We start from the raw sequence: 14,402 nt of genomic DNA, 5'->3' as shown, positions 1-14,402 counted from the left end.
GCCTTCTTGAGGAACTTTAGTAATTATAATTATGAGGGGGGGAAATGTATAGGAATAGAGGAAGGAAGAGACAAGATGGTGTCACAAAAAAAACCAACTCAAATAGATGAACAGTAACATTTAAAATCAGAGGCTACTCATTTCAGTTCATATGGGAAAAAAATGCTCTAATTATTTATTAGAGAAATGTAAATCAAGACAACTCTGATGTACCAATTCATACCTCTCAGATTGGCTGAAATGACAAGAAAAGATAATGAATGTTGGAGATGGGGGGAAACTGGGACACTAATGCATTATTGGTGGAGTTGTGAACTGATCCAACTGATCCAACGCTTTGATGCAGCAGTATCTCTACTGAGATCTGTTGTCCCAAAATTATAAAAGAAGTAAGAGGACCTACATATATTTGTGGCAATCCTTTTTTATAGTGGCAAGGAAATGGAAACTGAGTGATTGCCCATCAGCTAGAAAATGGCTGAATAAGTTATGGCATATGAATGTTATGGAATATTAGTGTTCTGTAAGAAATGATCAGCAGGATGATTTCAGAAAGGCCCAGAGAGACTTACATGAAGTAATGCTAAGTGAAATCAATAGAATCAAGAATATTATACATAGCAACAAGATTATGTGATGACCAACTGTGATGGACATGGCTCTTTTCAACAGGTGAGTTAGGCCAATTCCAATGGCCTTATGATGGAGAAAGTCATCTGCACCTAAACAGAGGCCTATGGGAACTAAATGTGAATCACAACATAGTATTTTCACCTTTTTTGCTGTTGTTTTGCTTTTTTTTCTTTTTTGTTATCATTTTTTTCCTTTTTGATCTGATTTTTCTTGTGCAGCATGATAAATGTGGAAATTTGTATAGAAGAATTGCATAATTTTAATCTATATTAGAATATTAGCTATCTAGGGGAAAGGAGAGAGAGATACAGAGGAAAAAAATTTAGAACACAAGGTTTTGCAAGAATGAATGTTGAAAATTATCTTTACATGTATTTTGAAAAATAAAAAGCTATTATTATAAAAAAAAATTCAGAAATTACCTTCTAAATTTTGCCCTTTAAACTTTACTGTTAATATACATGGTTTTTCTTATTTAAAAGTTTATTAGAGATATCATTCCAACCATAACTCCTCTTAGTTATAAATCCATGCCAAATACTACACTAAGCAGAGTACTTCTTTAGGACTGGCAATGAGATTTCATTTCCCAGTCTTCTTGTTCTTCCAATCAGCCTGCAGACTCCTTTAAAATGTTACCATAAAGTTGGTGAGGGAAGTTTTTCTCACAATCACAGAACCTCAGGTGATAGGATCTCCCACAGAAATAAAATAATGTTCCAAAAGCTTGGGTCAGCTCAAGTCACTCCCTAACTCAAGAGCCTCTGGGAGCTCTCATTGCTTTTAAGACAAAATAAACTCCTCAGCTCGGTCTTTCTAGCCCATTCGGCTCTAATCTTCTCTCATGTTACTCTCTCCTTCACACACTCTATTTCAGCCAAACTGGTCTATTTGCTATTCTATGAACTTAGCTCCCCATATCCCATTTTGCACAGGAAATTAAAACACTAGGAATATACTCTCTTCCTCCTCTGTAGTTCTTAGAAGGCTTAGCTCCTTTTAAGATTCAATAGAAAGATCAAAAGATAGCATCTTTTTAAATTTTTATTAACTCTAAAAAAAGAAGTCACCTCCTAAAGTAGCCGGGTTCTTAATCTGGGATCTATAAACTTTTTTTTTTTAATATTTTGATAACTTTACTTCAATATAATTGGTTTCCTTGTCAATTTGCATGTGTTATTTTATACATCAAAAATGTCATTCTGAGAAAGGGTTAATTGGTTTTCCTAGAATGCCAAGGTAGGAGCCATGACATGTAAAATGTTAAGAAGTCATCTTATACAGGATTCCCCCCCCCCCAGATCTCTCCTAGTTAAATGATCTTTTCAAATTATCTCAAGCTTGCTCATCCAAGTAAATGTTTTATTCCCCAAGAGAATATAAGTTCCAAAAAGGGCAAAGGCTTTTCCTCTTCCAATCCTAACACTGCCAGCCAAAGTCCTGCACATAAGTGTTCCACAAGGACTTGCTGAATTAAATCAGGTTCTGTAATGTCAGTGTACTTATTTAAGGTCTCTATGAGCACGCCAAAAATTCTGTGACGCCATTTATTATATTATTATTATATGTAATTATTATTATATTATATAATTAGTATTATATATATATTATCATTATTATTATCATTATATTTATAGGGTCTGACCCTTGGGATCTGTGTAAAGCAAACCTGGCTCCCAATTAACATGTAGAGTTTCTGATAAATTCAAGTTTTGCCTTGTGACCATTATCTAAAACTCCTAAAGCAGGACGGACCAGACCTGGAGCCCTTCTGCTCTTTCCAGTCTCTAAGGCAAATAAGACAGAACAACTGTCCTCCAAGTCAAGTTGAATTTTCTCTTTGCCTGGTTTGCCAAGAGTGCCACAGGGTAGAAAATCAAAACGGCCAACCATGTGTTGGAATTTCTTCCAACAGAACTTTTTCCTCCTTCCCTCCCTTCTTCCTTCCCTCCTTTAATTTCTCTCTCAAAACCTTCCATTCCCATGTGAAAACATATGACTAAACAGAACTATATTTCTGCCTCTTTCAAACATCTATTTTAAGTGGTACGTTCTAATGAGGTTGGTGAATTCCTTTCCTACTGTAGTAACAGAGCAGGAAACTCTAGGCTAACCTGGATGCAAACCTCACAAGGAGAATTTTAAGGAGATCTTTTGAAGCAAAGTTTAGTCAACAGTAAGACTTTAGTCAAAGGGCTCGGGAGGATATTTTCCCCCAGAAGATTATGCTAAGGAAATAAAAATAACACAAAAGCAACAGTTTGCAGACTTAGTTCTATAGATCCCTGGTGTTTTGCATAATTGTGAGCAGGGGCCCCGGTAGAAAAATTTGTCCTTGTTGATATTTTCTGTGAAATTATGGTGTCTATCTGAAAAGGCTATTAATACAAAAAAAGTGAAATTGTGGTGTCTATCTGAAAAAGCTATTAACACCAAAAAAATTTTGATAAGAGAATAGACTTAACTTACTTTTTTCTTCCAAAATTTCTCAAAATTCCCTTTCATCTCAAAGGTACTTCCACATCCCTGGACAATCATTTATGAGTTTTTTCAATACATTTCAAACCTCAAACTATTCCAGGGCTAAATGAATTTGGAGAATGCTGCATTAATGGATGTGAAATCTTCTCAAGGGGCACTTGGAGAGCTGAGGTCTTGAATTCTACAGCTGGTTATAAGCCATCTGGTCTGTTACTTGTCTATACTAGGACCTCAGTTTCCTTAATATATTAAACTGTTAACACTAATCTACCTCCAGTAACCAGGGTGGCTGTTGGGCATTTGTCCAATGTCTATGGGAGGAGAGCAAAATAATAAAAGAAAACTAATCCAAGAGTTTCCAGGATAGGATATAATATACAGTAATAGGACCCTGCAAATTCAGCTGTGTCCTTCTATATTACTCTCCCTCCTGGAGGCTTTTACACATGGAACTATTTTTTTTAAAGTTAATCTTCATAAAATAATATGAGATTTTCATGCTGATTTGTAATATACCATGACAGGCTAAATTATTCTACATGAGTATCAACTTTTTTTTTTTTTAAGCCATGAACACTCTTCACTGAATATACTAAGCAGGGAAATTATTAAATTTCAACCTAACTCTTCTTTCTTTTTAAATTTTCGCATAGTATAATCTTTGGGAGGGAAAAGTTCATGCAAACCATCACCACCAATATGAGATCTTTCCCCTGAATCAAGCAAGGCTCTCCCTACTAACAAAATCACTTTGTATTGACTTTCAGCTATACCAATGCATTTCCCGCAACAAAAGATATCCTCCTTAAAGGTAAGTAATGATCTGTCATTATTGTCTCTGTCTCTCTGATATCTGGGCACTCAGTAAGTCCTTAATAAATACCTGCTGAAGAAATACTTACTGGCAGGAATGATGAACTCTCCATGTAAATCATATGTCATAAGGGGCTCTGGAAGACTTCTGTTTAAAAAAAAAAAAAAGGGGGGGGGGAACATTAAATTACCAAAAGCAAGATCATGTGTATTAGATTTATCTGTTACAGAAAAGGTTTTCAATGCATTGATTGGGATGTTACCCTTTCCTGAAGAGGAGCCTATATTTCCAAGGATGCTCAACTCAAAAGCGTCCTCTTATTAAGAGGTATATGTGTAAAGTGCCATACAAAAGCTAAAAACTGGCAAATCTGTCTAAATTGAACCAACAATAATACAACGACCAATTTTGGGAAAGACAATTTAGAAAAATGGAAATTTTTTAAATTGATTAATTGATAAATAAGATGGATTACTAATCCAAAATGTTTAATAAAATTAGAAAATAGTAAAAAATTACAAAATTAGAAATTAGTAACTTTTTTTTAAAAAGGCATTCTGTACAATAATAATGGAGATGCCATTTCAAATCTATCAACCAAAAAGTAAATATTTTGGAAAAAAAATTTAATATGTAAAGAAATCAAAAGAAGCATTTTCTTCTTTTTTCCCAAATGACTTGTAAAAGACATTAAAATTCTTGAATTGGGTGAATTAAAATAATGAAAGGGGGTGAAAAACACTAGTAATGACAAAAGTTAAAAGAAACATTCACTCCCTACTCTCCTAGTAAAAAAAGAAAAATACAAAATGGCCAGCAAGAATAGTTTTCCCTCTGCTGGAGCACAGGGCTCAAATCATTTCATTTCCTCCAAAGTGAATCTTTTATCATTAATGAATACTAGGAGCATGTACTAAAGCTTATATACTATTAAAGGAAAGCCACTAACTCCTCACTTCCCTTTCACCTGTGTCCTTTCTACCTGCCCATCACCCTAATTAACACACACACACACACACATGAAATAGAATTGTCAGTTTAAAGCTTAGACGTCATCTAATCCAATCCCCTTGTTTTTTACAGATAAGGAAATTGAGGTTGAAAGAGGTCACCCAGTGAGCACCTGTGAAAGGCAGGATTTGAACTTAGTCCAAATACAGTACTATATCTACTCTGTAGTAGGGGACAAAGGGTCCATGTGAACATCTGGAACGTGGGCGTCTCTAAATATGCACATCTCGGGTTTCTTGTGAACTCCAACTTTGCTCCCCGAGCACAGCACCACGCCATGCTAAGTGGTCTTGTGTCCGTGTCTCCTGTGCAAATGATGTGAAATGCTCGGTAAAACACAGAGTACTTTGTATATGTTAGCACCACGCCATGATGAGTTGTTCAATCTAAACACCATTTAGAGCCTCTCATTCATGATGAAAGGAAGAGTTTAAGTATAAAGGAATTATCCGTGAATTGAGTCAACATTCATTTTTGTTGTTCTTAAGTCATTACTCAACCACACTCCATCCTCATTTAGGGTTTTCTTGGCAAAGATACTGGTTTTCTAGATCATTTTATAAGAGAGGATTGGAGGCAAACACAGTTGAATGACTGGCCCATGGTCACACAACCAGCAAGTATCTGGGGGGTTGTATTTGAACTCATGAGGTGTCTTCCTGACTCTCTCTCTTTCCTCTCCTCTCTCTCTCTCTCTCTCTCTCTCTCTCTCTCTCTAGTCCATTTCCCATCCTTATCTCTACTACATGCAAGCTACTAGGCTACCCAATAATCTCTGCCCTCAAAGAGCTTATATTACATGTAGTTACACAACACAGTGCATGGAGTCAGGAAAACTTGAGCTCAAATCAGGCCCAAGACATAAATAGTGGATGCTCTGAGAAGTCACTGAACCTGTGTCTTCCTCATTTTCCTCAATTAAAAAAAGGGGATAAGAAAGCATCTACCTCACAAAGTGGCCGTGGGGATCAAGTGAGATAATATTTGTAAAGCACTTTGCAACCTTAAGGACTATCTAAATGCTAGCCATTATTATTATTGATTACAAGTTGCATCACATTCTATTCAAAGACTATCTATCTATATCTATATCTATATATCTATATATATATATATATATATATACATATATATATGTATATATATATATATATATATATACATATATATATGTATATATGTATGTATCCTTTCAGAATAAGCAAGCAAAAAATAAGGGACATTAAGAAAAGAGACATTCCTGTGTAAAAGAGAACAACTAGAAAACACTAAGAAGGAAAAAAAAAAAAAAGAAAAAATGAGGCAGCTTAAGGGACCCAAGGGGAAAACACCATGAAGGTTTTAATTCCAGAGCTATGAAACTTATTCACAACTTTTTCCAATGTGTATGCAATGAAGGTTAGAAGACCACAACAACCACTTTACAACATGCATAATAAATATTTCTAATGCTAGGGCAACTTAAATCAAAATGCCAACTGTTATAAATAGATTCTCTGCATGCTCTTTGATGGCGTCCCCCTGACTTCTCCCAATATGCTTCTGGGTCACAGCAGCCTTCTACAGCGTGATGTGTAAGATGAGAATGTACCTTCTTAGTTGCAGAATCCTTAGTGTATCCTATCGGTCACATTGTAGGGAGGAGGAAGGTAGAGTCTAACCATAAGTAAATTGCATTGTAACCAACTAAAACTCCCACTGAGCCCTTTGAGGAGATGACAGGCCTATTAAGTGCCTCAGTATGACTTTTGGGATTTTTCCAATGTATTCATAGGTTTGTGCTGATTTTTTTCTCCTCTTATTTTTTCCCTCTTAAAAAATTGGCATTTCTTAATTATGGGATGGTTCTCTAGGAGATGGGGGAGGGAAATGATACTGAAAAGAAAATATGGTGATGTAAAAAACAAAAGATATCAAAAAAAAACTTATTTAGAAAAAAAATTACATGGAAGGAAACACCAAAAGAGAGGCAGCATGGGACTGTGGAAAGGATATTTGATGATCCTGTACCTGAACTCCTACCCTACACTATCAGACTGGGCTTTAAGAATCCAATAGGGAAATTAATACACTTATTAATTTAGTTATTAAATTATTAATTTCCAGTAGGGAAATTAATGCACTTATTTTGGGAATTCCTGAACTAAGGCCCAACCCAGATGACTAGTGAGTAACTGATAATTAGCCTTCTTATGCCATTAAACATCCTGGCTGGCCCAGCTACAGACTTCATCCATTCAAGACATCTTGAGGTTCACTTGCCAGGACATATCCCCTCTGCCACATCCCTTCCCATCCCTCTTTCCCAGGCCACCAATGTTCTCCCATCTATGCTGTTTTTTCCTATTCGGATATAACCTCCTGGAGGACAAGAGCTATCACTCCTAGTCTATTTCTATCTTCATCTCTTCTGTGCTTTTTTCATTCATTTATTCCACAAAGCCCCATTCCCCTACAGTGGAAATCTTTTCTAATGTATACATTGCTGAAAATGGAATTTATAGTTTAATAAGAAATTAAACAGTTGGCACTTGGCGACTGTAACCAAGTAGAGGAGGAAAAAAAGGCTCTGAATCCAGAAGGAGAAAAAGGAAAATGCCATGCACAAGATAAACCACATCCTTTTCCTTCTCGGAGCTCTTGGACTCTCTTTTATTTTGCTAGGTGGTTTCAAAGTTTAGGTGGGCTTTTTCTGGATGAGGCATTGGGGAGAGGAGGTGACATGGGCTGAGGGAGAACTGCTTTCCCAACAGAATCCACATTCATTCCCCGGGATGGCCATGGCTACATTTTTATTGGCTAAATTAGTTTTCTTAGGCAAAAAGAAAGTGGACAAGCAAACCAACTGGGTCCTCTTCACAGGTCTCATGAGGAAACTCATCAGCAATGGCTAATTCTAACTATAATTATCTTAGCCATTAATAATGCCGGGCTGACACTTAGCAGAATGTTTGGATTTTTCAAAGCAACCAAGACATAAGCAATCTATTGAAGCAGAGACATCATATCTGGACTGAACATTTCATTATGTCTACCTATCCATAACATATATATGTAGAAGGGAAGACATGAAACTCATCCACACAAATGCTTCCTTTATACTAATTTTTCAAATTACATGAAATCCAATAGGTCAAAGATAATGAAAACCATATAGAAAGATTAACAAGGGTCAGAATGGTCATGTTATATAGAGTATATCCCAGAGTGCCAGGAGCTGGGTAGTAATGCAAAGATGCAATCACTAGAAAGATCCTTTGATCTCAACTCTAACCTTTTCTAACAAGAAGCATGGGGGGAAAAAACAAAAATAATGGATTTCTAATACCAGAGGAACAAGGTAAACATAATTGAAAATACTGACCTAGTAAAGTTGGGAAATTATAATAGTTTGCTTCTTCTTCTTTACATTTTGAGTTACACATACCATTTGTGTGTTTGCAAATATACATATATTCTGGAATACTTAACCAGTAGACAGAATACCTGGGTTCAAGTCTTGAACCTAACACTTGCTCTACAACCATAAACATGGTTTAAGATCCCTGGGCCTAAATTTTCTCACTTACAAAATGGAACTGATAATATCTGACTATAGGGTCAGCAGGAGCCATGTCTCATGTAAAATAAGGCACTACAGAAATATGTGTTGTTATTTTTTTTTTGTTTGTTCGCCTTGGGACAGGAGACTACCAAAGACTGGTGATGGTGGAGATAGCAGCTGTAGCGGTGGTGGTAATAGTGGTAATAGTAATAGTAGTGATGGTAGTGATAGCATTAGTACTAATAATAATGGAAGTGATGGTAATGGTAATAGTAGTGTGGTAGTAACAGTAATAGTAATTAATAGTAGTGGTAGTAGTTAGTAGTAGTAGTGGTAGTAATAAAAGATAGTAGTAGTAGTAGTAGTAGTAGTAATTGCAGCATTACTACTAATAATAGTGGTGGTGGTAGTAGTAGTGGTGGTAATAACAGTAATAGTAATTAATAGTGGTGGTAGTAATAAAAGGTAGTAGTAGTAGTTAGTAATAGTAGTAGTAGTAATTGCAGCATTACTACTAATAATAGTGGTGGTGGTAGTAGTAGTATTGGTTATTAGTAGTAGTTTTGGTAGTAGTAATAGTAGTTAGTAGTAGTAGTAGTAGTAGTTAGTATTAGTGGTTAATAGTAATAGTGGCAGTGATAATAGTAATAGTAGTTAGTGGTAGTAGTAGCAGTGGTAGTTAGTAGTAGTATTGGTAGTAGTGGTTAGTAGTTAGTAGGTGGTGGGAGTAGTAGTAATAGTAATAGTGGTGGTGGTAGTAGTAGTACTGGTTATTAGTAGTAGTTTTGGTGGTAGTAGTAGTAGTAATAGTAGTTAGTAGTAGTGGTAGTAATAGTAGTTAGTATTAGTGGTTAATAGTAATAGTGGCAGTGATAATAGTAATAGTAGTTTGTAGTAGTAGTAACAGTGGTAGTTAGTAGTAGTATTGGTAGTAGTGGTTAGTAGTTAGTAGGTGGTAGGAATAATAGTAATGGTGGTGGTGGTGGTAGTAATAGTAGTATTAGTAGTAGTAAATAGTAGTTAGTAGTAGTGTTAGTAGTAGGAGTTATAGTAATAGTAGTAGTAGTGATAGTAGTAGCATTAGTACTGATAATAGCAGTAGTGGTGGCAGTAGTAGTAGTGATGGTGGTGTAGTGGTTAGTAGTAATAGTTATAATAGTAGTAGGGTAGTGGTGGTAATAGTGGTAGCATTAGTAGTAATAATGGTGGTAGTGGTGGTAATGGTTGTAGTAGTAGTAGTAGTGGTTAGTAGTAGTAGTAATAATAGTGAGATAGCTCCTTCTACCAACATAGATTATCTCCTGCTTTATATAACTGAAAATATTGACCCATTAAAGTTGGGAAATTATAATAGTTTGCTTCTACTTCTTTATATCTTAGGTTTCATATGCATGACAAGCACGGCTTTCTCCTACCATAGGGTTCTGTAGACTGCTAGTACAGGGAATTTCCAGGTGAAGAAACTCCTTCTACTAAAGCTGAATGGTGCCTTCTCTTTAATGTATAGCATTATAAGACAGTTAGTTGCCTGGAAAAGGGCATTTATGTTTTATATGTCAGAAGTATAATATGAGCCCAAGATTTTTATCATTGAAACTGGCTCTCTATCAACTACTACAAGTTCTCTCACATTTTTTATTACTAACACTTCTACACTACTACTACCACTAGTAATGCTATTACTACTACCACTATTACTGCTGCTACTACTACTACTACTACTATGACAACCATTACTGCTAGTACTACCACTACCACTATTACCACAATTACTACCTATTACTACTACTATTGCTACTAACTACTAATACCACTATTATTATTACCACCATTACTACCACTACTATTATTATTACTACTACTACTACTACTACCACTACTATTACTACTATCTCTATTACTACCACTACTACTACTGCTGCTACTAATATTACCACTATTAACTACCACCACTACTACTACTTCTTACTATTACCAACAGACTACTATTACCACCACTAATACTACTACTACTACCAATACTACTAGTACCACTACTAATACACTACTACCACCACTACTATTATTTGGATAATAGCTCCAGAATAATTTTGATCATTTTTCTCACTTAATTGGAGTACTGACATGGGAGTATATGTAGCTTCCCGGTGCCATTATGCTCAGGCCTTTATGTCCAACATCAAGTAGCCTCTTGTTCACGGCTTGTTTATAAGGAAATCATCAAAAAATAGTTGTGATCTTAGTCCTTTAAACTATCAATGCTTGTAGAGCATTGAACTCAATAGCTGAGTCGTAAAAACTTTGCCCAGCAAAATAAAAAAACTATCCACTTTGAGAGAAATATAAAGCCTATTTTAAGATAACAATAATAATTATCTTTTACAAAATCATGAGGCCTTATCTTAACACAGGATGTAGATCATGTTTGTGGTTTTCAGCACTCACTTCTACTCTCCTTATTTCTTGTTCTACTCCAGGCTGCATATGTACAGGATAATTCCATAATCGTAAATTTAATCCTATTGAATTACATCTCTCTTTTTGAAAGCAACTCAGCTCATATAACATTTATATGCTTTTCCCTATAACTTTATCTCCAATTAGAAAAATTATTTAACAGAATAGAGTTTTTTCTCTTTAAAATCCAAATAATCTACTCTCCCTTTCTTCCCCCACCATTCTTTTGATATTTTGCACAAGCACAAATCAAATCTCAATTCTGTGTGGAAAAGTTCTAGCAGCTCCACATACCCATGGTGTTTACTTGGTTCTACTCTCCATGTTTTAAGTCAGTAAAACCCTTCAGCTTTGATGTTTAATTTACAAACATAATTCGGGCGTTCCCAAGTTCTAAAAGCAACACTTGAAAAATCTCACGAGGTCCCACCTTCCTTTCTGAACTCTTGTTGTTGGCAGTAACTCAAGTCACATGAGAAAAGCTCTGATTTTGACATGAAAAATGATTGGAAAACTAATTTATTTGCTGAAAAATTTGTTTGTCAAGCAAAAATCAATGCTTGCTTTCCCCCTATGAAGACACACATTAAGGTTAATGCTCAGCATAGACTTCAATGTAAAAATAGCTGGTTAGCAGCATCACTATATCTACTATTTCCATATTAACGTTACTGTTAGTGATTCATGTAATAAACATTTTTGAGCACTTTACACAATTGAAATGAAATAGTAATATGACAGTGAGGTGGACAATTTAGATAAATGAAGGGAAAATGCAAAACTCTTCCTAAACTCTCCATGAGCCTCTCCTGGATTCAGTGAAATGCACTAAGCCATTCTCATTACTTCCTATAATCTCAACTTTGTATATCCATGTGTCCCTAGCAAAATAAATCATTAAATGTCAGAACCCTGACAAGCAAGAATTGATCTTTCCCAGAATGAATTCTCCATCAACTCAACTTTAACTTGAGAAAGTTCCACAAAACCTCACACATGCATGATTTTTTCTTAAAGTTCATCTTGAGGTCTACATGCAGCACTGGCTTCTATATGGTTAATATTCCATCTCCCAAACAATCCATCCACTCTAATGGGAACTAAAATCTATGACCCAGGCAACTTACCTTAAATATTGCTTTAAAGCACTTGTTATAGTCTTCACTTCCCAATCTAAGGAATTTTCAAGGTCCACTTCATTGCATGTTTTGGCATCTGATGAGCAAAAATAGAAATAAAAAAATTACATCATACCACCAAAGAAACTTGGTAATAATCCACAAATCATCAATTCTTATCAGACTGAAGTCAAAAGAGTTAACTCTATATTCATCTACAAATGCATCAAATATCAATTCTTAATGGGGTATTAAATATGAATTATTAAAAATGTCTCAATAATGGCTCCATAGGTAAAATTTAGGCTAGTGTTACCAAGTTATTTGGAGGAAAAGGGTAATCACTGATATCAGCAACAAAGGAGAAGGGGGAGATGGGAATGACTCAGCTACCATATTACAATGAAAAGAACAATAGATAAAGAAGTCTTAAGACCTAAGTTCAAATGACATCTCTGGCATATAATACGTGTATAATCTTAGAGAAGTAAGTTAACCTCTCTGGATCCCAGCTCTTCATACACTGGATAGATTCTAAAGTCCTTTCAATAGTAGGATCTATGACCCTGTGATCTTTCATAAATTGCCAGCAGCCAACGAAGGCAACTTTTCTTTTATGATAAATTTCCCAATAGTAGAAATGGTCAAAAGAATACAGTGTGCTTATTTGAATATTTTTAGTTGATGAAGCCATTCAGAGATGACATTAGAGTTGCCATCCCTTGTAATTATAGTTAACAGAACAACAGTTTTCTGTATGCCATCAAATCAGCAACAAAAACATCAGGAGAATCTGGTTCTATCCTTTAGAACTTAGCAGATTCCATGGCCCACCTGTCTCTCCTGAAGACTTAAAGAGAACTGGATCATAGAGCAATTTTTCCATCTCTTTATGAGTCAATAAAGTCATTTTGGCAACATGGTAAAATAGAGGGCCAACCTTCAAAACAGGAAGACTGGGGTTCAAAAACCCATCTCTGATAGTTGCTGGTTGGTGATCTTCCTTGGGCAAAATAACTAATCTCAACATTTCCCTGGGGCAATTCTCCATGACCAGCCACAAGAACCAAGTGGCCAATATGTACCATGAGAGGGAGTTTTCACATGGATGAGGTAGCATAGGATGGCAGAGGAAGCACTGGATTTGATGTCAGAAAACCTGATTCCATTTCCTTGCTGTACCATTTACTGTCTGTGACTTAATGTTATTTTTTTTTAATCTTCATTATCTTCATCTGGGATTTAATATCTTCATCGTTAAAATAAGAGGGTTCTCTTTGATCAAGTGAGATGAGAAGACAAGTGAGATTTAACATTTTATGTTGAAATCAAAGATCTAAATATCACCCAAAAAAGTTATTATAATTGTTACTATTTCCAAAATTTTTTTGAGAATGGGTCTTCCTACTTCACCTAGCATTACAAAAACTATAACTGCCTCCATTTCTGACCTGGATCAGTTTACCTCTCCTTATGCCACCTGATGGGCCCCTACTTCTGCTTTGCATTGGCCCCTACCGTAGCTCTGAACTCCTCAAGTGTCCCACTAACCTAAGCCTCCCCTAATGGCAGCAATTACAGGCATGAGCCACCATACCTGCTATTTCCATATTAATGTTATTGCTTCTCATTCATGCAATAAACATTTCTGAGCACCTACCACAGTGGAAATCAAATTTATATTCTCCCCACCCTACATCAAATTTTGTCATCATTCATTATCTAATTTGTTTTATGAGTGGCGTGATTACACTGGCTCTTTCTTTAATGAGCTTTAATGAAGTGTATGTTCCCCCTATCACCACTCCCCCCCCCAAAAAAAAGAAAATGTTCTTTCATATAAAGCTTTTGAGTTTTGACTAAAAAAGACATCCATGGCAATGAACAACATAAAGAAATTAAGTCTGGGGCAGCTAGGTGGCACAGTGGATAGAGCACCAGCCCTGAATTCAGGAGGACCTGAGTTCAAATCTGGTCTCAGACACTTAACACTTCCTAGCTGTGTGATCCTGGGCAAGTCACTTAACCCCAGCCTCGGGGGGGGAGAAAGAAAGAAATTAAGTCTGGAGGAAAAATAACCCAAAAAGCATATGAAAATAAAGGTAGAAATGAAGACAGGAGAGAATATCCCAATGCTACAGCAGTAATTTTTTGAATAAAATATTTAAGTACAAACTATACCAGGCTGTCTCAGCTACTGGGTGTGTGGACAAAGCTGAAAGTGAATATTAAGGGACCAACCAACACACTTTTCTCCTATGTTGTCTCATCAAGGAAAACAGAGCTCCATTAAAAAGAAAACAAGTTTCCCCCCTAAAAACCACTGGACTTGTAGTTAGGACCA

The 14,402-nt window shown here is 35.8% G+C and overlaps 1 protein-coding gene across 1 annotated transcript in view; it reads right to left on the bottom strand.

Moving 5' to 3' along the window:
* Positions 1-14,402, bottom strand: part of ARHGAP10 (Rho GTPase activating protein 10) — a 340,816-nt gene that overhangs the window by 114,150 nt on the left and 212,264 nt on the right. The window contains exons 15-16 of the mRNA XM_074273693.1: positions 12,068-12,155; positions 4,017-4,075 (exon numbers count right to left, since the gene is read on the bottom strand). Of these exons, the coding sequence (XP_074129794.1) occupies positions 4,017-4,075; positions 12,068-12,155 (147 nt within the window). The remainder of the gene's footprint in view (positions 1-4,016; positions 4,076-12,067; positions 12,156-14,402) is intronic.

Source organism: Sminthopsis crassicaudata, chromosome 6, assembly GCF_048593235.1.
Source record: "Sminthopsis crassicaudata isolate SCR6 chromosome 6, ASM4859323v1, whole genome shotgun sequence".
Classification (NCBI taxonomy): domain Eukaryota; kingdom Metazoa; phylum Chordata; class Mammalia; order Dasyuromorphia; family Dasyuridae; genus Sminthopsis; species Sminthopsis crassicaudata.
The sequence above is the reverse complement of the archived record's forward strand: the minus strand, read 5'-3'. Positions and strand labels throughout refer to the sequence as shown.